At 45.9% G+C, this 25,781-nt stretch overlaps 1 protein-coding gene across 1 annotated transcript in view; it reads left to right on the forward strand.

The window, feature by feature from the left end:
* PCSK9 (proprotein convertase subtilisin/kexin type 9) overlaps nucleotides 1–8,864 on the forward strand; it is a 184,367-nt gene extending 175,503 nt beyond the window's left edge. The window contains exons 11-12 of the mRNA XM_078670175.1: nucleotides 835–1,016; nucleotides 5,240–8,864. Coding sequence (XP_078526301.1) covers nucleotides 835–1,016; nucleotides 5,240–5,440 — 383 coding nt within the window. The 3' untranslated portion in view covers nucleotides 5,441–8,864. The remainder of the gene's footprint in view (nucleotides 1–834; nucleotides 1,017–5,239) is intronic.
* The last annotated feature ends 16,917 nt before the right edge of the window (nucleotides 8,865–25,781 follow it).

Raw genomic sequence — 25,781 nt, forward strand, 5'->3', positions numbered from 1 at the left:
CGCTGGTTTTAAAACACTCAGAGGAAGATAGTAGTTGACCCCTCAAAAAATGCTCTCAAGACGACCAAACATCAATAGAAGTCAAACTGATGACGTCATCTAAGCAGAATTATACATGCTCAATTATGAAGGAACAGCAGGAGATGAGTATCTCCAAAAAAGCAGGTAAAAATAGTCCAGTTTGCAGCAAAAGGTAATTATTTTAGCAGGATAGAGTTTGTGAAGAGATGAGAGCAAAAATTGTAGTAAAAGAAAAAAAAAAAAAAAAAAAAAACATTGCCAAGTGCTACATATTAACGCTCTGGTTTTACCTTAGAAGGCATTCAAAGAAATCGAGCGTCATGCTCAAAATGGCGGTCGCTCGTATGGAAGAGACAAGGAGGTTACCGTCTTCTTAACCACTTCAGCGCTAATGACAAGGGTAACTCGTCATGGACTTTCCATTGATTTCAATGGAAAGTCAATGGAAGCTATGCTCAGGCAGGAGCTGGAGAGAGTGAAGGACGGCTTCAAACGATGCCTCCTTGGTTCAGGAACATCTAAAGCACAACCGCTTCGCTCGGCAGTGGAATTTATGGCTTTTAAACAATTAGCGAGCTCCGCGATGTAGCGGAGCTCAGCTTGTAGCCGCCATCTTGGTCCAGAGCGAGACCATGCCCCCCCACCCTAGATTTAGATTTTTAAACAATGTCTTTTTTTTGTATGTTTGTAGCCGAAGTCTTTCTTTTATGCTTGCTGTTTTGTGATGCTATTATACTCCACTGAGTGGCAGAGTATGTTGGTTTCTTTTGTGATTGCTATTTAATAACTTTAGTCTGCTTCCATTTGATACAGGTTGCAGTTCCCATTCGCTTACGGCCCCTTTCAGTGACAATGTACGGCCTATCGTAAGCAAACAAGATGAGAGAGACTTATGTGTGGGGAAAAGTGATGTGACCTCACATGCATCCTGCTGCCATGCTCCCAGTATTGAATGCCATGTCAAGGAGCATACTCCAGTAGGATTCACAGAAAAGGTAAAGCGAGTAGTGAATATTCTAAATCCTTTTTTACTGTGTATATATTCTCTATTCGCACACTGCCATTACTTGCATAGTACTTAGCAAACACATTACAAAGATAGTATTAAATGTGCATTTCATCACATTTTATGTGTGTTCCATTACGTTATTTGTTTTAGAAGGTCCTTCCATACAAGGCCACTTGCTACAGTACTTAAGGCAGATTATCTTACTCAGCACACCCTGCTGTTCTTTACTGAACCCAGTCAGTGTTCTACCACGAAGGGTAGCTGGGATGTTGCCTATGGGATCTGACCAGAAGAACAGTGTTAGGATGTGGTAGAATTCACTGTGAGGAAATCATGTTCATGATGGCCCAAACTACATACACAGCAAACTCCTCTCTGGTGCAAGAACTTCACCCCATTGCTACTTCGTACAAAAGCATATCATTTGTAAATGTATATGTCGGTAGATGCATTATAAAGTAGCACCGAGTTCTTCAAAATCCTTTGTTCCTTTTATTCAAATGTCAACATTATTTAACAGTATATGCTTATGTTTCGTATTCATCTTATTGAGCTTTTAATCAATGTACACAGTTCATGTTGTTGTTACACCCAATCATTCCACGAGATAAAATCTTTACACGTCTTTGATCTAAGTGTCTTGTGGAATCTTCCGGGGGTATTTTTTTCCCACATCCAGAATAAAGCACTCTTTCGTGAGGGGTAGGGTCCTTGACACACAGGGGGTTGGACCCCAATGAGAAAACGAAACAAAGAAGACCTTGCATGGAATTTTTTAATTCTTTTTTTAGACAAGTGCTATCAAAAGAACACTCACTTGATTGATCAATATAAACATTTATTACTACGTTCTTGAGTCAATTCAAATATATTTCACATGTATACCTTGTTATCTACATACCCAGAGAAACCTATGATTCAATGCTTTTTATTATGCATGTGACCTTTTGCCCGTGAATCAGTCTGTGCAATTTAAAAAACCTATGTACTGACATTCTTATCCAGTTTCACAATTATTCTTGTGAAAAAATTAAGGGAAAGATGGTAGAACGAGAAAGGTTTCCAGATAGGTTTCTAAGAAATGGTCTTTTATATTTAGGGAAACCGTCCATATTTCTGACAATCATACCAAGGGGGGACTATTGTGTGCACGATTCAAAAAGAGCAACAAAAAATAATTTCCTATGTTTGAATCGGACTTCTTCCTGCTCCAAAGTTGGAAAACCCATTATTCGCCTTGGGGTAAATGTTGACTCGTTTCAACCCTAACTCTGTGGAGGGTCTCCTCAGGACTTAGGACCGCGTACCTTCACTTTGGTGAATGGAATGCACAGGCTGAACGAAACTGAAATCATGTGCAAACTTGGAAACTGCCGATATGAATCCAGGGACACAGGCTCTACTCTACCCAATGTGTGTTTTTGTACCTGCTAGAAGAACTTCACTTTGATGTGGTGCCCGTTTCTTAACTCTCTTTTCCTGTCTATTTTACAATCCTCACACTAACGCAGTCGCTGATCAAATAATAATAATAATAATAATAAAGAAATTTGTAAAGCGCATCGTTACGCCATCTCGGCGTGTCCCCGCGCTGAGGTGAGATAACGTGGCAAAGACCCAGCTCCATGGCGCTCAGCCAGGTTTAACTAGAGAACAGGTGGGTCTTAAGTGCCTTCCTAAACCTGACTTCAGAGGTCTCCATCCAGAGATTTATAGGCAGTTTATTCCAGTTCTGAGCTGCCACGACCCGGAAGGATCTACCTCCCATTCTGGCCTTCTTCACTTTGGACACCCGCAATAGGCCTGTCCCACTGGATCTCAGGGATCTTCCAGGCACATAGCTGGTAACAAGGTCCCGCAGATACGAGGGGCCAATGCCCTTAGTGATGCGATGGCAAGTACACAGTACCTTGAACAGCACTCGCTGCCTAACTGGAAGCCAGTGCAGAGTATCAAGGGCTTTTTTAGAGGCAGCCCTCCTAGGCTGTGCCAGTACCAGTCTCGCAGCGGCGTTCTGCACTACCTGCAATCTCCTCAGGCATTTAACAGTAGCGCCGAAACAGTGTCATGTGAAGATGATGGCTTTACTCACATCCAACAGCTTCACAAGACGCTTGCCCAAACACAACCTATTGTAATGTGCAACACTAGCCATCAGTCAACTCTGTCAATTTTATTGTAGGCTATTGTCATGGCGTTCACTATCTATATCTTAGAGTGACTATGAGAAAGTGAAGAGGGGTGCTGGAACTATGGATTTATTTATAGAGTTTTATATAGTGCGGACGTGACCCACAAGGTAGGTGTTGCAGCATCTCCAGACTGACTTCGGAAAGGTAATGGAAAACAATGTGGTTCCAAGATGCATAACAATACAATTTTCTTATTTATGTGGCTAAATTATGTCAATTTTATGAAAAAAATAATATATTTATTTAAAAGAGAGCATTAAATAATTAGATTGACTTTAGCCATGCATGCACACGAGGGAAAATAAATGTGCAGTGGTTTCTTTTCTCACCTTATGGCAATACATGCCTGCCACTACATTGCACAATTAAAAGACTTAAGTGTGCCTCATTTGTAATATATATAAAGGTTATAAATTAGCTATTTTTACATTGGAATCCTGCCAGCCAGCAGCCTGACAAGACACTCTTTGATCAGTCACTGCATCAATGTGAGGACTGTAAATCCAGCAGAAAAAGAGAGTTAAGAAATGGGCATTACCTCGAGAACATCTTCCGGCAGAGGCAAAAACATTGTGAAAGAGCGTCCTGTGTCCCTTGAGTCATACTCGCAGCGTCCAAGTTTGCTCATGATTTCAGCTTCTTTCAGCCAATGCATTCCATTAACTAAAGTGAAGGAACCCACTTCCAAGTCCTGATGAGACCCTCCACTGAGCTAGGGTCAAAACGTGTCAACATTTACCCCAAGGCAAATAATGGGATTTCCATCTTGGGTTCTGAAAATCAGGCCAATTTAAACATAGAATTTTTTTTTTCTTTTCCTGAATCATGCAGCCAATAGCCTTCCCTTGGGATATGTATCAGAAATTTTGACAGTTTCCCTAAATACACACGAATATTTCTCAGAGACCTTGTTGGAAAACTTTCTCTCTCACTCCCGCGTCCTTTCCTTTCCTTTCCTTTTTTTACATGAATAATTGTGGAACTGGCACATATGAATGTGAATCCAGATGTTTTTAGATTGCACAGATTGAGTCACACGTGACAGGGTCACGTGCACAATAGAAAGCATTCAATCTCATATTGCTCTGTGTGTATAATAAGGTATTTATGCAAAATGTATTTGACTTGACCCAAGAACATTGTAATGAATGTCTAAACTGTTCAATCAACTGAGTGTTACTTTGATTGACCTAGTGCAAAAAAGAATTCAGAAATTCCATGCGAGGTCTTGTTTATTTTGTTTCCACTTTTTAGGCATCCAGGCAGTCATCCACAGATCATATGGATAAAAGTCATCATCTTCAGATATGCCACTTCACTTAGGAGAGAAGCTTAATTTGTTCTGCCTTCTACATTTATAGTCTATCACGCTTCAAATCTTACACAGCAATCCAGTGCACTGTTTGGATGTCTTGTCCAATTGTAACCTAAAATTGTAAACTAAGATGTTAAGATGCATAGGCTTTCGAAGTCCCATGATGGTAAATGGTCAATGTCATGTGATAAAGTTCATCGTCTGGACCTCTGCAGGCTTACACACTACAGCACATGTGCATATGCCTTTTGATTAGTACAATAAAATAGTTGATCTAGGATTTGTATTCATGTTTATAGTCTAATTTCACATTTTCAATGATGGTAGTGTCCTGTGTTTACTCACATCACAGGGTATTGTTAACAACGTAAACACTAAGACCAGTGCTTTAAATGGGCAGGCACTGTCCGTTACTGAGTACCTGTACTTTTTACGTTGTAAGAAAAGGTACCTGCACTTCTCAGCACAGCCGCAATACACATACCAGCACTTCTTGGGAGCAAACAGTTACTCTGAATAGTGAGTACCTGCACTTCTATATTTTCATTTAAAGCACTGAGTATGGCAGTGGTAAACTGCTTGCTAAATCCCGCTCTCATTATGTACAATGGCCTGGACTTTATAAGTAAGTCTTCATTTGCAAATGGGAAAGAACTTTCTAAGGTGTGCATAACTAAACAAGTTTCATCGTTCTGATTCTAGGTGAGCGTCTCTTGCGATGGTGGCTGGACCCTGACTGGCTGCAGCGCTTATGCACGAGGTTCTGGGACTCTAGGAGCTTACGCTGTTGACAACACGTGTTTCGTGGTAAATGCAAAAGGAGGCAAGGGAGCCGCAGCGATTGCAGTCTGTTGCAGAAGCAAGCACCTGGACAATGACAAGCACAATACCAACTACAAATGATCATCGGATGCCCTGAAACTTCACCCTCTTGCACTGAAACTTAAATGACATTCTCAAAACTCACCCCTTTCACAAGTATGCAAAAGAAACAACTATATATGATTTATATTCTGCCCTTAGTCCATCCAGAAATCTTAATCCTCCTTTCTACTGACAGACTGGCGCTTTTGGCTAAATGTCTATTTTTGTATAGGAACATTGCTCATTAGTATGGAACGATTACTCTCCCATCAGTGCTAGAGCTTTTCGCCAAAGCAACATTGTGTAGTCTTTCTGCTTTTTAAGTAGGACTTTACCACTATATCAATGTTTTAAAGAAGCACTCAAAGTAGAGTTGAATTGAGTTATATGGAGCCGAGAAGTGGCAGATTTCCAGATCAACTACACCTGTGAAACATTCCCTACCAAAGAGCCGCCTCCAAGGCATGAAACAACACTGGTGGAATTGCCTGATTCCTCGTCGGTAAAATAGAGAGTGGGCAGACATCATAACTCTTGATAATGCATGTATACAATATTCAAACAAGCCTCCTCCAGGTTTTATCTTTGCAGTCCAAAAAAACCACAACATCTTTACCTTTCCAGTTTCATATATGCACTGGGAACACTCATTCCATCCATAAGCCACCTCCTAGAAAATGCTGGCTCATGAAATGGTTACAAACATAATTTCTATTCTAGTGTATTAAAAAATAATATTTCTTTTCTGCAGACACAGGCAAAAGCGAATGTAATAGATAATGAATTGCATAGTTTAGTAACCAGTACATTTCCTATTGCTGGTTCTGTCACCGAAGAATTGCAACGAAAATATCTAAAACCCAAGTGCAGCCAATATGCAAGAGCCAAGCACAATACAGATGTGACAGCTGGAGGGGGCAGATGAAGCTTGTAAAGAAACTGCACTGTTTTTGTTTCCTCGCCTCTAAAGAGAAGGATCCTTTGATGTGGCAGCTGTTGTTACCATCAAGCCATCCTCTCGTGATGATATTAGTACATACACGGTTCACCACTTACACTCCCGTGTCTAAAGGAACGTATTTGGCAGGTTTGTCTAAAATTGTAATGACTCTCTCTTTTTAATGTAGTCCTTGTCCAATTAGAAACGAAGTTCCTGATGTACTATACCTGGTTCGCACAACCTGACTGTGCTGATTGCGCACTAAGGGGCTCATTAGGATGGCGGACGGACTTGCGTCCGTCCGCCACCCTAGAGGAGGAGGGACCGTCCGCAGGGGCCACGGCGGTCCCTCCAGTGCAATTAGGATGTGACCGCCAGCTTGGCGGTCACATCCTCAATATTTAACATTGCGGCGGTGCTGCTTGAAGCAGCACCCGCCGCAAGGTTAAATATGCATGCTTAGCATTTGCATGCACAAAGCGGCAGGCACAAAGCGGTGCCTGCCGCTTCGTGCACGCAAATGCGGGGGGGTACCATAGGTACCCCCCATGTGCACCCCCACCCCCCCAATCTCCCTGGGGGCCCGCAACGGGCCCCCAAATAAATCACTGTATGCCTTTCTCCGCCGTGAAAAGGCATCTGTTTTCCGCCATCCTAATATGGCTGGCGGTGTCTGATAGACACCGCCAGCCACGTTAGAGCTTTTCCGCCCCGGTCGGAAGGCGACTGCGGCGGAAAAGCTGCGGACCGAATTTGAGACCCACCGCCATCCTAATTTGGCGGTGGGTCTTTTGTGCCTCCTCGGCGGTTTTCCCGCATCCTCCGGGCCGGCGGTGGCTTCCGCCGGCCCGGTGGATGCGGGAAAACCGCGATCCTAATGTGCCCCCAAGTTGCCTGTGAACAGGACTTCATTTTGTGATGTGACTAATGTACAGACCAATCTAAAATACATTTCCAGGAGATTACAAACCCTCCTGCCTTGTGAATATTAATGAGGCAGGAGACATTTTTCTATCCCCTACGAACTGAGGGATGAAAGCCTAAGGAAGACCGAAGGCCTCTATTCTCCATGAACAGTTTTTTAAAGCAGCCAGTATCCCTTCAAGAGACCATGGATGCTTTTAAATAAAAATATTCACTTGGGAGGAATAACATTGAGGGCATTCTCCCCTCAAGGCACCCGTCACTATTTCAAGAACAGAAGCTATCCCATGGGGAGCACTTCCCCTCAATTGGTGGCTGGTTTGTACCCAGGATGGTGGGGCAAAAATAAATAAATGAATAAATACATTGACTTACCTTAATTTGTATGGGAGTGGGGTGCCGCCCCCAAAAGTCGTACCGCACGGGAGGACCGCCCCCTGCTACCTCTTGCTATGCCACTGTGGGGACGGGTTGCTGAAAAATAAAATGGTAATAAATAAACTTTATTACCATTTTATTCTTCAGCTCTCCGGCTTGTGGGGCAACGCTCCTCCGCTCAAATGGTGGAGATACCCCAGTTCCCCTCTGTAAATTAATTACTACCCCAGGTTGAGTGTCAATAACTGATCAATATTTTTAACCGCAGTGGCATTCTCAATCCATTGATATATAATGCCCATACTATTTTTGATACAGAATGTGTCACAAAAGATGTTTGAGTTAAAAAAAAAAGCCTTCCTCGTGTTTAGTATATTGTGAGTGCTATTTGTGATCGCAACGCCTGTGATTTTGTGAATTGTGGACTATGCAACTGCAAACGTTTTATGTACATCAGGCCCCTAAATGCTGCATAAGCATCACACAATGTCCGACTGCCAGGATCCATATACAGTCTCCCTCAAGACCACTGCCCGGAAATTCAACAGTTTTGAGTCACTACTCTACTGTATGTGGGACTGGAGCAGACAGTTGAACAACATTGATTTTTGCTGTTGTTAACCATTATTTTAAGGCACAAATGAATGCTTTATTGTCTTGGCGCCACTATGGTACATTTGAACTGAATGTGCAGGAAAAACCTCTGTACTGCTTTCAATAGGCAGGTTGTAATGACTTCTTTGCCATTTTGTTTGTAGTTTTTATTAGAATGTCTTAATTGCCATGATCTGCTTATTATGCCTTTGGTGGTGATTTGTCTTTTTGGGCTCGGAAAGCTATTCGACCAGTAAAACACTGAATGGTAGATAAAGTAGATGAATGAATGAAATTACATCTTCGCTCATTTTCCGGTAACTTGTTTCTGGGGACCATAAGCCTTTGTTATGCCATTGCACAATATATTGTTATCCTCACAAAAATGTATTATGTGCTGGAAAAAATGGCTAACAACGTTCGTGATCAATTGGAGTGTGTGTGAAGCATAAGTTTGGAACCCAAAGCTTATGCAACATGTTGCGTGTGAACATTTTTTATTTTCTTTTTTTAAAGTCTGATTTTGTTTTACTTTTTTTATCTTGAAGCTATTTATTCTGAGTTTTGTATACATCACATTTTGTACGGCAGTTAAATATTTTGGAATAAATACACTACAACCCCTTTTGTATTGGCACTGGTTTACTCTTTCCATCATGTTGAAGAGGGAGGGCTGCAATACTGGCTGATGATGAAACAGAAAAGCAGGGTGAGATGTTTGCTTACTAGGGCCACAATTTCAACTGCAGTTTGTTATGGGAATAAGTACTATTAGTAGTAATTTAATTGGACTATTTTTCAATATTGCTGAAGTGGGCTTCCTAGAAAGAAGGATAAGAAATAATATTTGTGATGATCTAGAAGTGTTCTACCTCTGGCACTTGCAGGACACCCATCTGACTAACTCCTAGCTTCTTATACTTCAGTTTTCATTGCGATGTTACAACCACCCTTCACATATTGCCAGAAACCTGGAATTAAGAGGAAGTAATATTCCTCTTTGTAGCTAAATATACAATGTGTAGTATTGACCGGTAGTCCTTGAGTTTCATCTGTAGCTCTTTAGGTTGGGGGAACTGAAGAAATATGACTTTATTCTCAAGGTTATCCAAGGCTATTGATGCAAAATTGTTTCTGGGTTTTGAGGTAAGTAGGTGTATTCTGTCTCTGGTGATGGGAGTATAGGTGATTTGGGGTGGGTTGGCTTGATGTTTCCTGAAAATGTTTGTGTTTGTTTGTGGGACACTGATCCACTGACTTGTTTTGTACACCAGAGAGCAATGATTGATGTGTCTGGGCCGGCTACTACTATGACAATACTTGTAATTTCAGGAATGCTGGCTGTACTAGTTTTTATCTCGGATATTATCCTCCTAAAATGCAAGAATATTAGCAGAAGGCAGAATAAGATATACAGACTTACAACTAAAACAGTCTTTGTACATCAGCACATGCTGTTCTCAATGCACTTTATTAAAGTGGAGAGGGCAAGCAGCAACCTATAGCAAAAGACAGATAGGGTCACAATCCCCTTACTTGAACTATCATGAATTTGTTTCATGGTCGGTGGTGGGCAACGAGGAAAAGGAAAACAATTTAAGGGAAGGAAAGAAGAGCCCCACCTCTGATACTGCCGGTTGTTCTAAGCATGCTGAAGTATGTTGAAGCAAGCAGCAAGGGTATAGGGTGCCTGATGTCCAACCACCGGCATCCTGGGAGTTGAAGTTTTCATAGGACAGTGGTCCTGCTGCAAGTGTAGAGCATGTTGTTGAACCAGTAGTGAGCTTTGGAATTCAGGAGATTGTCCTTCCTGCCTGACTCGGGCACTGGTAAGCAAATGGAATTAATGAGCTCCACGCAAAGTTAGGTACATAATCTATGGCAGAGCACCCTATACCCTGCTGAATGTTATAAGTACACTGGAGTATGTGGTGAGGGCAATGTGTGCTTCTTTCCAGCCTCAGGCGATATGGTGTAGGGAGTTGAAGTCTCTCCAACAGGCAGCAATCATGGCCTGAGGAGAGAGTAGGTTGTTGAAGCCACAGTGGGTTGTGGAGTCCATGTCCACCATAGAGTGTCCTTCCTGTAGACTCATACACTGGTGAACAATACAATAGAGCTGAATCAGCAGAAGGCAAACAGGCACTTGATGTTAAACAGGTCAACCCTGATGGCTCCAGATATTATAAGCATACCAGACCACTCAGTGAAGGAGTTGGGGGTGCCTTCCTTTTGGTCCTGGGTACACGGCATAACGTGTTTTGAAGTTCCTTCATTGGGCAGTGATCCTGATGCAATGAGAGAGCAGGTCGTCAAAGCCACAGTTAGAAGCGAAGCTTGTGTCTGCGAGACGGCGTAATTCACCACGATTTGCACACTAGATAAGCCAGGCTGTGTTTCTAAATATTATTGAGGGCTAAAATATAGACACATATATATAATTTATTTTGTTTAATTCCACTATCTGATCCTGTCCTTTTTTTAATTGTTTTTATTTTTCCTAACTTTCCATCAAGAAGGCAGAAGATACTTGGTATAAGGAAACAGCAAAAACTTGCCTTCCACCTCTCACAATAAAAGGAGAAGGGAAGCCCCAGCGATGTTTCTCCTCGGACAAGCTTGTATGCCTCATTAGCAATCTTGTTTGAAATTTTGGACTTCCTTGTATGGGCCTTCATTATTGACTCCCATTCAAAAATATTGCATTGATGTTTTAATCATTGGACCATTTCCTTTCCACACCTCCAGGTGTTTACCTCACTTCCTATTTTGATAGGATTCCCATATATCCCAATATTTAGTTTTCTTGGTTTTGGGGCCACTGCAATATAGGGTATTCCCCCTCTGGACTGATATTAACCATTCCCACACAGCTTGGGGAGTGAAAAGCACCCACCTCAAGCATGATTCCCTTTGTGTCAACAATATCAGTACAAATGTATCTTAAGTAATTTCAAAGGTTGGCAACATGCGTTTATAACCCTAAACATCACCAGTGCCATACTTACCTTAACTTCTTGACCTCCTACCTCTGTGACCAACTTACCCACATCTTGTCAGAAGATCTGTATCAGAGAGCACAGCCAGAGCTTGTGGACATCATCTGCCTTTTCCTCACCGCACTTGGGGCACTTCTTCACCTCCCGTCCTCCCAGATTCAACAACGTCTTCAGCGTTCAGTAATGCCAATGCACTATGAACAAATGATTTTTCCTGAAAGGAGCGGATTTCGTTGTCGACCAAAGATAAGTAATCAATACTTGCCAAAGGGTTTCCACATCCAGCATCGGCTGGTCCCTCCTCCAGATCTCCCCCATCAAGGTGAAGGCTTCCCATCCTGCGTCCACTAACATCCAGTACCAATTGGCTACTTCCTTTCCCTGCGATGATCTTCTTTGTAGTTTGTCGTCCTAGTCTTGATTACCTTTCCTTTCTTTCCCTAATCCCCGTGCCCAGTTTTCCAATTGATAATACTTGAATTTAGACAGGTTGCCCTCCGTGATTTTCAATAAAGCCACCCAGGAGATCAGTACATTTTCCTCCATAATTTGACCCCATTTGTGTACTCCAGCTTCAATTAGAGGTGTTGCCAGCTTGTCTAGAAGGCATACAGGGGTCCCAGAAGAATTTTTATATTGGTGCAGAGCGGCTGTAATAAGGTATCCCTAGAGCCTGTCTGACCTGATACCTTAATTTACCAGCCACGGCCCGTGGAGGGAGTTTCGGTGGGGCGGAGAGGCGGGGCACGGGAGGGGCAAGGTGGGGGGTGCTAAAAACCAGAGTATGGATAATTGAAGGTAAGTAAACAATTTAATAAATAAAACGAATTTCGTAGCGCACCCTGCATCACATTTTGCGATGCAGGGTGCGCTATGAAATTCATTTTATTAATTCAATTGTTTACTTACCTTCAATTATCCTCGGAGGGCAGTGGGTAATTTACTAAGTGTCAGTTCTTACAATAAAACAATTGCAGAGTGAACATGTTTCTTGACTAGGACATGTCTTCCTCTCTGCTCAGAAGATGACAATATAGGAGGGTTATCTCCGTTCGGGGGCAGTCTCAGATCTTTGGGGCACTTCCAGAGAATCATTGACTCACGAACAATTGTTTCTTAAAGTTAGGCAACAAAATCGATTCAGCCTTCCAAGACAGCAAGGTTGATAGGAAGTAGACATGTACTTCAGCAAATACAGATGGATGGCCTTGTTGGGAGCCATTGAGAAGAGACATTGACCGGCGTAATGTCAACAAAGGGCTGGGTGCATGGAATTTAACAGGCTACCGCAATAAGCATTGTACTCCACAACAGTGGCGGCAGGCACAGGTAATAGGGGTTGTGCGGGCGTGGTGGAATGGGTTGTGGGTCGGGGAAGTTGACATGCAACAGGATAAGTCAGGATAAGTTAAATTACATTAAAATAAAATAAAGCAACTTTTCTTGCGCTCGCTGAATCGCCGACTTGACGCTGCGGCGAGCGCAAGGTAAGTGGTTTTATTATTTTCTTAATTTAATTTAACTTATCCTTTTGTCTGTCAACTTCCCCCAACCCGCACCACTCCTCCCCCCACTCCTCCTCCTCCCCCACCGCTCTTACCTGTACCGGCCGCGACTGCTCCACAATCCAGTCTGGGAATGTTTTGGACCTGAACCACTGAGCATAGGTCAGAAAGCAGGATCAGATGATTGCCATTCCTCAGCAAATGCTGCGGAAACTGAGCTCTGTCTACCATATGTTTCGTGCTTAACAGATTTTTATTAAAGAGATTTAGGCTTGAGAACATCAAAACATGAGCACTCATCCACCTGCCCCCGTTCCTGGTCAGTCTACAGCACAATGAAATGTCCATCAATTATAAGTCCAGCTTGAGATATCACAGGGTGGGGCTATATATACATATAGTGGTTCACATGTCTTCATCCATTACTATGGGAGTACCTGGGGGGCTTGAGGGACATCGGGCTGATCACATCCCCATGGTCTGTGGCAAAATAGCCCAAATGTGGCTCCCATGTCTTGGAGTGTGTCTCATCTCTTTCAATTAACAGTATATACCAGTTTGTTATACTAATCATGAACCTGTGGGACAATTGTGGTGCCCCATTTAGACAACTGCAACAAACCTTGCACATCGACCAGAGATCGGGTTTGCCTCCAACTCCCTCACAACATTCACGGCATCCACCAGATGAATATACACACTGAGCCTGAAGAAGCTGTATACCTAACATTGACATTATTGTTGCCAGTATCCCCAACCAAAATCAATGTATCTCTGAGTAGCCCAACAATATATGTGAAATGTTGCCTCCCAATCCGCACCCTCTCTAACAGTGGACTGGCGTCCTGCTGTCTCTTTTGTGTAATCGTTGCTTTGACCATTGCCACCACAAGAATATCTTCTCTGCTGATTTACTCCTTTGGGCATGCAAAATACCTCTACCATTAGCTGCAAAGATTATGTCCCATTGCTATTGCTTGTCTGAAAAGTACATGCCCAGTTCTTCTTACATGAGTTGAAATCTTCCTGTTGCCATCCGCGCCCCTCCAGCAAAATCATCGCCCCTCCAGCAATATTTGATAAATCCTAGCGATAAGATCCTTATAGACTCTTTAGAGCAGCTTCAAGAATAGCGCGGGTGTCAACTATCTGAGGCCTTCATTGCAGGGTACATCGTCTAGTGCCCGACTGGGGCATATCTAAACCTCTCTTCCTCTCCAAGCCCTTAATCCATGCCTCATTTGGCCGTAGGATTCACAGGCCCCTTTATGCACTCCCCCCACCCCACCCAAATATTCATGCATCTGGCTGTAACTTATTGCCCAAAAGCTTCCCTTTTCAGCCTGAGGTGAAACTCTGGGTTCAGCTAAAGATGCGTTAACCCACCGGGTAACGTCCCCCGGTTGCACAGCCAAGTTCCCAGGAGGGGATTAATCCATTGTAATTCAACAGGTAAGTGTAGAGTTAAAGTTCCATAGTATTTATTCTGAAGCAGTACCTCCCATTGGCTCTGTCCCACGCCTAGAGCCAAGCTTTTTTTTGTATAACTCTTTTTTATTGGTGTGTAAACAATAAACAGTAAATCTGAGGAATAGTTATATTGTGCTGTCAATTTTTTTGATTATACATGTAAAAGGTATCGTCTGTACAGTATTATACATTACAACGCTAATACGTGATAATGACCATTGTAACTTAATGTGAGCTCCCTATAGCACTCTTTATGTCTGCCAGGCCCTCATATATTTTCCCATTTCCTTGGGCACCCCCTACTCTTGTATACTGTGCGTTCTGCCTGCCAGCACCAATCCAAGTCATCTTTCAATTCTTCCACTGTCGGAATAGCAATTGCCCCCCATTTCTTTGCAAAATTCCGTTTTGCAACCACAGGAGCTAATGTCAACCATTGCTGTACGTATTTCAGCCAGTATTCTCATTTTGGCTCTAAGGGTACACCTATGCCCACAACCGCTGCCATCAACTCAGCAACTTTACACCAATATATCTGAAGGATTGGGCATTCCCATACTAAGTGATAAAAAGTCCCCTCTGACCCACACCCCCTAAGACAATGTGTACTCTCGCTATGTCCCATTCGATGCAGCACTGACCTAGGGTAGTACACTCTATGTAAATGTTTCAATAGTGTCAAACGGAATTTAGCATGTATTACCACCTCTTTCGGGCCCTGTAGCACCTCTGTCCATTCCTCCTACTCGATTGGCCCAACATCTTGTTTCCAGGTATGATAAAGATCAATTCAAAAATGGTCAGGCGATCTCAGTAGATGTTTCCTAAGTTAAATTTGCCCGGCGTAAAACGCCTCTAATACCATACGAAGTTATTCAATGAAGAGGCAGGCGCTGGAGACAGGAAGACAGGAAACAAGTTTTATTCCGTCGGAGTAGAACACATCAGTTCAGACAACAAGGTATCGTCTCGAGGTGCTCTCTCAACCTCTCTGAGACCTGGTCTTTTATACACTGGTTTAAGACATGTGAACGTCCTTTATTACAACAGGGACATTGTGAAGTATGAGAACGACATCACCGGCACCCCCCCAGTTCCGGCCCATTCCAACACATGACAACAGTAGAGGCCCTTTCCCCTCATATGATTGGGAGGGGCTATCACGCAGCTGAGTGTTCTGCCGATTCCTTTGGAATGTGTGCGCCTGATCGAATCTCAGGGGATGGGGAGGTCGTGATCAATAGTGGCTCCTTTCAGGAAAGGCGAGTGCATACAGTAATGGGCAATAAACTGTATCCTCGGGCTAAAGGATGACCAGTGGTTCGTACAGGCAGTCGGGCTCAGAGGAAGGGGTCATCAAAGGAGGGGTATTCATGGACGGAAAGGAGGTGTTGGTCAGGCGCGGGGTGTGATTCCCTGAGACAGAGTCTTTGGGGGGGGGGGGGTTTCATGACTTGTGCATGTGAGTGCGGGGGCAGCCAGGAGGCGCGGGGAAGGCTTGCAAGGTTCAGGGAAGTGTGCTGACGGGCGATCGTGAACGGGGAGACCATGGTACCTAAAATGGCTGTCGTGTATGCTCATACGTGAGTCTGCAAGATGGCGTAGATGATGTTCAGTACACAAACTAAAATTCCATAGTCCTCCCTTTAACATGTCTCGCCAGCTTGTCAGTTCGGATCAATCCCCATGAGACCACGCACCTCTATCTCGTATAGGGGACTCATGTGCTCAGGTTTAAAGTTCAAAGTCTTTGGGCACATACAGTTAGAAATGAGTGCACATAAAGGAGGTAAACATTGAATACCTAAGCAACACCCACATAGTATCATGATTGGTATCAATAAAAACGTGAACAATCTCCATCCCCAGCTCTTCAAAGTGTCCCAGAACCAGCCTCCAAGCGACCATCCTTCCTGCTCCTGGTGAACCTCTGAGGACAGTCTGTGGAGGTGTTCGATTGCTTTGTAGACTGAAGGTGAGTTATCTGGCACGTAGGTGCAACAGCTGGAGCCGATGATGCGGCATGCACCTCCGCGGTCGGCCAGAACCACATCTAGAACCAGACGGTTTTGAAGAGCCACCAGGCGGACGGCCTGAAGCTCAGCCGTGTTGTTGGCGAGGTTGCCAGTGGTGATGTTAATGGTTGTTTCTAATGCCTGAGTCAGGTGTCGGATAGCGCGGCTATTTGCCATTGGTCCCCACAGAGGAACAAGTCCCTTCGCTGCATCCAGGAACTGTGCTCCGGTGGAGTCGGCTTGTTCAACATCTCCGGCGCGCTTTTGCCGGTGGTGGTTGGCTGGAGCCACATACGTGGGAGGAAGAACGAAGGCGATGTAGCACGTACCCCTCCAGCCTCTTGGGAGCCAAGTGTAAGCTTTGGTGCCACAAACAAAGTACATATTCGGGGAAGCAACAAAGGAGGGGGGGTCAGCTGAGACCAATGTTTTGGTGATGCGACAAGAACTGTGACCCACCAGCTGCGTTCCTTGTCCTTCGAGGCATACGAGTCCGGTGACGTTGATGACAGACAGGGCCACGGTCAGGGTAGCAGCCGTTCGTTTCCGCAGGTGGGAGAAGGTGGGTCTGGCTGGATTGTGGAGCACTTGCATTTCGACCCTTTCTTTGGCAGGGATGTTCGTAAGGAAGGTTGAACCTGAAATTGCAGGACAAAAGGGTTTTCCTGTCTTGTTCAGCCAGAACCCATAGTAGAAGTGTGACACTGTCTGACCAGAAGTGGCGTTGTCTTTGTGGCTTTCCTGCATGAGGATCAACCAGGCGAGGCAGGAGCCGTGAACTGAGAAAGGAGAAGGGATGAAGGGGATGGAGTGTCCGGTAGCATGTGGGAGCAACCCACAGATCCAGCAGTTCGTGGCATTTGCAGCAAGGTTGTGCTGGTGCAACAGTTGTACGAAGGAATTGTTCCAGAACTCCCTACGCCTTTCTCGGAGCTGAGGTGAAAGGGTGATCAGGTGGTGCTCTTTCGTGGTTGGCTGGACAGTGGTTGGCAACATCTGGTGAGCGGGTGTGCTTTCCTCCAAGATCCAGAAGGAAGTCATGAGGAGGAGGCAAAAGAGGAAGACAATGAAGAAAGCGATTGTCTTTGATCTGTGCAAATTGTCAGTCTTTGGGTTCCTGTAGTGGGTATTTCCTGTTGCTTCCGACGTCTTCTTATCTGGTGCTTCCATCATCTTCTTATCTGGCGCTTCCATCATCTTCATCTTCAAGGTGCTCGGTAGTGGGCAGAACCACAGACTTTGTTTAGCTTCTCTCCGGGTAACCCTTGGTTGCTTTGGGTCACCGTTCTGAGATTTTTAACTTAGTCAGTGGCCTACTTAGCCGAAGCTCCCTCCTTTCGACGCAGGAAATACCCTTCTCGAGATGGCACAGTGGGATCAGAGTGTTTTGCAAGTTCAAGTGCCTCAGTATCAGGATAGCAGTTCAGTGATGGTCGGTCTTTGTTCAGGAGCTCTTCTTGGGTGCTGACGTTGTCTGTCGTGGCCAGGGTCGAGGAAATCTTCTTGCAGTGGTGCGCATGTAGCCAGTTCTTTTTCCCCTCCACTCGAAGAGCCGTCCGAGTGGTGATCAGTACTTGCCAGGGGCCCGTCCACCGGGGTTCCAGACTCTTCGTTCGTTGAAAGTTCCGGATTAGGATGTAGTCACCCGGTTGGATATCGTGACCGGGACCCCTGGAAGCATCGGGGATGGCCTGCTGCACCTGTTGATGAATGACAGACAATGTTTTAGTTAACTTGTATAAATAATCTGACAGCAGGACGTCGGGGACGTCGTGAATGGAGGTCGGTTTGGGGGCAGTCCAGAGGTTCATAGGCCGCCCAAACACGACTTCGTAGGGGGTCAAGTGGTGCTTAGTGGGAGTGGAGCGCATCGATAGTAGTGCCAGTGGAAGGGCATCTGGCCACTTAAGTCCTGTGGTGGCCACTATTTTTGACAGTTTCAGTTTCAGTGTAGCGTTGTGTCGTTCAACCAGGCCAGCGGATTGGGGGTGGAAGACAGCATGGAACCTTTGTTTTACCCCCAACCCCTTCAGGATTAGTTGGATAACTTCAGCTATGAAGTGGGGGCCATTGTCGCTCCATAAAATTCGACAAAGGCCGTAGCGAGGGAAAAACTCTTTCAGTAGTACTTTGGCAGTAGTCATGGCAGTGTTATCACGGGTCGGATAGGCTTCCACCCATTTGCTGAAGGCACATACAATGACTAAAACGTACTTCAAGCCTTGGCACCTCTCTAGCTGGATGTAATCCATCTGGAGGACCTCAAAGGGGTGGTCGGGGATCCCAAACCCTCCCCGGGGTACCACAGTTCCTTTCCCGGGGTTGTGTTGTAAGCAGATAAGGCACTGCTGGACTAGGCGCTTGGCCGAGTCGGGGATCTTGTTGTTGTGCCAGACTTTGGAAATGAGTTCAATCATGGGGGCAGAGCCTATGTGTGCAGGGGAGTGTGCCATTGTCAGTATGGGGATCAAATATGCATCAGGCAGCAACCATTTGTTCGTGTCTTTTGTCCGCCAGCAGCCTTCATCGTCCCTCAGACCCACCCGCGCCCACTCAGTCAATTCGTGTGGTGTGCTGGCCGATTGGATGTCCCTGATCGTTTCCCTAGCGTCAGTCCATTTTTCTGCTTGTGACCTGGTCACATACATGCGTGTCGTTGTCCTATTCTCAGCTGTGGTTCGGGCAGCGATGTCGGCTAGTGCGTTTCCCTGTCCAACTAAATCTGTCACCTTCTTGTGTGCCTGGCATTTGATCACTGCTAATTGTCTGGGGAGAAGAACTGCTTCAATCAGGGCGGAGACTAAATCTCCGTGAAGGATAGGCGTACCGTGGGACGTCAGGAATCCCCTTTCCCTCCATAGGAGCCCAAAATGATGAACCACCCCGAAGGCGTACTGGCTGTCCGTGTAAATGTTTGCCGTGGTTCCTGCTGCTATGATACATGCTCGTTTGAGGGCAATTAGTTCTGCCGCCTGTGCGGATCGTTGTGTGATGCGAGCTGTTTCAACTACTGTTCGAGCTGTCGTCACCGCATAGGCAGCAGAAGTGGTGCCGTCTGGGAGTTTGATACAAGAGCCATCTACCCATAGTTCTCCATCAGGATCTGTAAAAGCAATGTCTCGGAGGTCAACTCTACTCCTTGTCTGTTCGTCCGTGAGGGTCACACAGTCGTGTATAGGGGGTACATCGGGGTCATTTTCGGGCAAGGGTAACAGTGTAGCAGGGTTCAATGTCGTGCATCTCTTCAGGGTGATGTGGGGTGCAAGTAGAGTCAGTTCGTACCCTGTTAGTCGTGCGCTAGTCAGGTGCTGAGTCTTAGTCTGGTTCAAAAGGGTGTCAACTGCATGGGGCACTAATACCGTGAGGGAGTTTGAAAGCACAATTCCCTCACTCTGGCGGATAGAGACAGCAGCAGCGGCTACTGCTCGAAGGCAGGCAGGTAGAGCTCTGGCGACTGGATCAAGAGTGGCAGAGAAGTAGGCACAAGGGCGTTGTTTGGCGCCGATGGGCTGAGTTAGAACAGACAATGCGCATCCCTCCCTTTCGTGAGTGAAGAGGGAGAAGGGTTTGGAGTAATCTGGTGTTCCTAGAACGGGTGCCGAGCAAAGGGCATCCCGCAACTCCTTAAAGGATGCTTGGCATTCGGGAGTCCACGGGAGTGGGAACGGAACATCTTTGGCCAACAGGGAAAGTAGGGGTTTTATAATGAGACTGAAATTTGGTAACCATTGTCGGCAGAAAGAAGTAAGGCCCACTAATGAGCGGACTTGTTTCTGCGTTTTTGGAACGGGGGTGTCTAGGATGGTTTGGATTCGGTCGGGCGTAAGTTTCCTCCCTTCTTTGGACAGGAGATGGCCTAGGTATGTTACTTTGGGCTGGCAGAACTGCAGTTTCTTTTTGGAGACTTTGTGACCATTCTCCGCAAGAAAGTGCAAGAGTTGGATAGTGGCTGTGATTGCAAGTGGAGTGGTGTCGGCCGCCGGAAGGATATCATCAACATATTGGATCAACACCACTCCATCTGGTAGCTGGACGGCGTCCAGCTGTCTTTTGAGGGCCTGGCTGTAAATGCTGGGACTTTCAGTGTAGCCCTGGGGAGCTCTACAAAATCGGTACGAACGGTTTTTTAAAGTGAAGCCGAAGAGATAACGGCTGTCTGGATGGATGGGGATAGAGAAGAATGCATTTTTAAGATCAATAACGGTGAAGGTGGTGGCAGTGGACGGGATGAGAGTCAGAATGGTGGCGATGTCGGAGACTACGGGGTACTGTGGCACCACCACTTTGTTGATTTCTCGCAGGTCGATGATGAAGCGGTACGCTTTCTCATCTCCCTCACCTTGTTTCTTGACAATGGGTAGGATAGGGCTATTGCAGACATTACTAACCACTTCCTCTACCACTCCTGCATCTACCAAGGACTGAATAATTGCTACCAATGCCTTCTCGCCTTCGGGCGATATCCGGTACTGTGGGAGTTTCGGGAGTATTGCATCTGGTCGAACAGTTATGTGTACAGGATCGATCATCATTCGTCCTACATCCGAGTCGTTTCTGGCCCATAGGTACAGGGGTAGGGTATCGAGCAAGGATAGGTCAGCATCTGTTATGGCGTACATATGTCGTGCGGGGTAGGGTCTGGACATGCTCGGGTTGTCGTACAGGATGACTCGGACTCCATCCGGGGAACACCTAATAGTAGCTCGGAAATGTTTCAGTAAATCAATACCCATAATGGCGTCAGGGGAGTTGGAGGAGAGCAGAAATGTTGTGTCAGTGGGATTGTTTCCTAGGTCAAAGGAGATAGGTACAGACAGGGGATTAGTGGAGGGCGTTCCATCAAAACCTATCGAGGTAATGTGTGAGCCAGACAAGGGTGCCCTTGGAATCAGTCGTTTTGATAATACACTACGTGTCGCTCCAGTGTCTACCAAAAATGGAGACTTTGTACCCAGGACCTTAGCAGTGACGTAAGGACCTTGCTGGTCAACACAGAGCTCGACTGGATCCCTCCCTTGCCCCTGGCAGTCCTATGCAGAGTCGTGAGCATTGTTGCAGTCGGACTGTTGGCACTGATTCTGTCGGAGGCGGTCAAATGTGTTTGGTCTGCCAGATCGGTCATTGGTGGTGTCGCGGGTCTGCCCTCGTCCCTGCCCTCCAGTTTTGGAGCCATTTGTCATGTCCCTTGTCTCTTTATTTTTAATCATTTCCCAAAGGGCCAGGCATTGAGACTTCCAATGCCCAAATTCTTTGCAAAATGCACACTGGTCCTCATCGAGGTCAGTTCGTGGAGCGCCAGGTGTGGGGTTGCGGTCTCTAGGGGCCGAATTCCTAGGGGCATTCGACTGGTAGTTTCCCCTATACCGTTCCCTTCCTGTAGTCACTCCTTGCAATTGAGCAATCATTACTCGTTCCTTTAAGTCCTTTTTCTTTTTCTCAGTTGCCCTTTCGTTCTCGTTCTTTTGGTGTTCGTAGTACTGAGCCATCTGAAGGATAGCTGCAGGTTTAGAGGCTCCCCAACTACTCTCGCTAGTCTGTAATTTTTGGGAGACCTCTTGCGATAGCCCTTTTACGTAGTTTTGCACGAATAGGTGTTGTCCGGTTGCGGTGGTCATATCTTGGCCACTGTAGTCGGAGAACACTGTTTCAAATCGTGAGAAGTATTCTGATACATCTTCCTGAGGTTTCTGGCGACAAGCCGTGACTACCGACCAGTCTACCTTCTTTTCTGGGATCAACGTCTTTAGCTTCTGCACTATTTTGTCGGGGAGTTCCAGTATGTCCTTTACAGGTTTCTTTCCGGGCTCTCGCTGCCTATCTAGGTCATCGAGTTGTTTCCAGGTGTGTCCGAACAGGTCCGTGTGGTCGGCTTTCCGGATTTGCTTCCACACATCAGCCGGCAGACACAACCCGAAAAACAAATCAATGTCCACTAGAGTCATTATGGTTGAGCCCAAGGCTGTGCCTAGTTCTGTATAAAATGCTGTAGGGTTTTTTCGTAAATCGGGCAGGGTTTGCCTAAAAGTTAAAATATCTTGCCGATCCCATGGTTGGTAAACCCAGTTGTATACGACCCTCCCTTTTGCATCTGCGTGGTTGATATCATCGTTTGTTCCCTGACCTCTTGGGGGAACCCAATAGGGGGCGGCTTCTCTGATAGGCATCATCGTGTTGGCTGCTTCTAATGAGGGCTCAATCGTCTGAGGGACTGTGATCTTGACCTCTGGTTTCTGTTCCGCGAGGTGGCGGAAGACCTCAAGCGTTTGCATGAAGAGGTCCGTCACGTCGCTCTCAGTTCCATCTCCAACATCGACCCTTCTATATAGAGCCGTCAATTTAGCAGGACCTTTATTCTGGTACCTATCCTCATACGCGTTCAGGGTGTGGTAGCTGAACCGTAAAATGAAATGCCGTCTATGACTACCGGCATGTGAATTGTGCATATTCATCGTATATTCTTCGCTCTCCTTCCGTTCTACCAATGTTTTTGCTATCTTGTCGATTCCATCCCGCTCATCTTTGCTCAACCTATTTGGTCTGGCTGTTAGGTGCCTGCTAGTCTCATGTTCATCTGCTGTTGTTACCAATGCGGCTGGTGCGAAGGCCGTAAGAGCCGGGGCACTAGCGCTAGGGTCACCCATACCTGCACCTTGAACTGGTGAGTGTTGTGCTAGAGGCTGGCTGGGAGCATAAGGAGGAGGCATGTAGATAATTGGAGGACCGAGCAGTAACTCGTCATTTGCTCGCTGTTTGGAGGGTATCTCCGGGTAGAGCGCAGAGGTGGTCCTGACAGGGCATTGGCCTGCCAGTCCTGATTCTTGCGTTTGTCTAACGTCCTCTCTTCTTCTTATTTCTTCATCTAGTTCTTTTGCGGCCAGATGGGCGGTTTTTCGTAACTCTTTTACTATTTTCGCTTCCTCTCTTTTCCTGCGATGTTCTGCTTCTTTGCGCCACATGCCAATACTATCAAGCATAGTGGGTGTTGCCTTGTTTATTTTTACAGCTGCTTCTAGTGTTTTTATTTTATTTTTATCAAATGAACCTATCAGTGGCCATTGATTTTTAGGATCCTTTTTTGTATATTTATGCCATAACTTACTATAAGCTATAGCGACTAGTCCTTGCTTAGTAAACATGTCCTTATTAGGGGTGCCTTCCAGTGGAGCTGGATGGTTCATCTCTAATAAGCGGTCCGGGTTGACCCAACTATGAACCAATGGGGAGAAGATAGGCATGACGGATTACAATGGGGGGCAAAAGCCTGCACTACCTATCTTTTCACTACTTGCAAAGACTGGACAGAATATTCTATTCTACGCTATTTGCAAATAGAGAATACCTCCGAAAAGAACCAATTCCCAAAACAGTCAATGTTCGGGCAAACAATCAATCAATGAGGAACAAAATAGGTACGACGTGTTAAAGGTTTGCGTTACCTACCCTTCACTATCGGCAAAGGGAGAGAGAATATTCCTATTCTTCCCCGTTTGCAGACAGAGAAGATCCTTAAGAGAACCAACTTCGAACAATCCAATGCTCGATTCAATCAATCAATCAATGAGGAGAGAAGTAGGCACGACGTGTTAAAGGCTTGCGTTGCCTACCCTTCACTATCTGCAAAGATTAAACAGAGTATGGCGATTCTGTGCTTGTTTGCAAATAGAGAATTCCTCAGAAACAGTCAATAAGTAATACTAGTATTTTCAAACAATCAATCAATCAATTTCGCAACTTGTCGTGTGTCACGACCTTACCCGGACCGCATGGACAGTTTCTCGTCTTCCGCTTCCAGCGCCCGATCGTCCTCTACTCTCTGTTGCTATCGCGGCACTCCTGGTGGTTCCCAGTCAGGACCGTAGATCACTCGGGAGAGGTCTGCTCGGAATCAGTGAAGTTCAGATGATCGGCTGTCAGACGAGGGTCTATCGGACAGGAGCTCTTCCGATCGTTGCAGTTGTTCACTCTGTCGTCGGGACCTCTCCCAGTGGATCCACGTGTCGCTGATGGGCCCCGCGTTTGGGACGCCAATTGATAAAGATCAATTCAAAAATGGTCAGGCGATCTCAGTAGATGTTTCCTAAGTTAAATTTGCCTGGCGTAAAACGCCTCTAATACCATACGAAGTTATTCAATGAAGAGGCAGGCGCTGGAGACAGGAAACAAGTTTTATTCCGTCGGAGTAGAACACATCAGATCAGACAACAAGGTATCGTCTCGAGGTGCTCTCTCAACCGCTCTGAGACCTGGTCTTTTATACACTGGTTTAAGACATGTGAACGTCCTTTATTACAACAGGGACATTGTGAAGTATGAGAACGACATCACCGGCACCCCCCCAGTTCCGGCCCATTCCAACACATGACAACAGTAGAGGCCCTTTCCCCTCATATGATTGGGAGGGGCTATCACGCAGCTGAGTGTTCTGCCGATTCCTTTGGAATGTGTGCGCCTGATCGAATCTCAGGGGATGGGGAGGTCGTGATCAATAGTGGCTCCTTTCAGGAAAGGCGAGTGCATACAGTAATGGGCAATAAACTGTATCCTCGGGCTAAAGGATGACCAGTGGTTCGTACAGGCAGTCGGGGTCAGAGGAAGGGGTCATCAAAGGAGGGGTATTCATGGACGGAAAGGAGGTGTTGGTCAGGCCCGGGGTGTGATTCCCTGAGACAGAGTCATGGGGGGGGGGGTTTCATGACTTGTGCATGTGAGCGCGGGGGCAGCCAGGAGGCGCGGGGAAGGCTTGCAAGGTTCAGGGAAGTGTGCTGACGGGCGATCGTGAACGGGGAGACCATGGTACCTAAAATGGCTGTCGTGTATGCTCATACGTGAGTCTGCAAGATGGCGTAGATGATGTTCAGTACACGAACTAAAATTCCACGGGTATTCCTCAGTGTGCCCAGTGGATCTGAGGCATTGTTGATTATCTTTCTGTACAGCAAGGAAATGGTTTTTCCTGCACCTGTTCTGTCAATATTCTGCCCTCTAGAGCTGAGGCATCCTCCAGAGTCTCGCCCTCACAGATATATTTCCGCAAAGCATGCCCCAGTTGGATAGATCTTAGCCATTCCCCTTCTCCCATCTCATATTCAGTTTGTAGGGCCTTGATTGGTATGTATGCCTGTCCTCTATACACGTCCTTCAGGTTCTCCAGGCCCAACATTTCCCACTTGGTGAAGCCCCTTCTTCGATCACACACTCCCTTCAGGCGGGCACACTCCAAGAGGGGAGTCATCCCCATAAGTCTCCCCTCCCAACCAAGATATTTGGTTGCTGCTTGCCATGCTTTTATCACTGTCCGGGTGTGAGTTGGCAAACCCGCCTTGGCTCGTCTGGAATATATGATCGCCCTGGGTCCCTTTAAACCTGTGGCCAGTCTGTCCACTCTATACGCTGGTTCGACCTCTCTCCAAACACCCATTTGTTAACTGTAACTAGTTAGACCATGAATATCGGGGACTGCTAATCCTCCTTAATAAATCCCTCTCTGGAGTTTGCACAGTGCAATCTGGGGCGCAGACCCACCCCACAATAATGCACGTAGTTTTGAATTCACCC

The sequence above is a fragment of the Lissotriton helveticus genome, chromosome 1_2, assembly GCF_964261635.1.
Source record: "Lissotriton helveticus chromosome 1_2, aLisHel1.1, whole genome shotgun sequence".
NCBI classification, from domain to species: domain Eukaryota; kingdom Metazoa; phylum Chordata; class Amphibia; order Caudata; family Salamandridae; genus Lissotriton; species Lissotriton helveticus.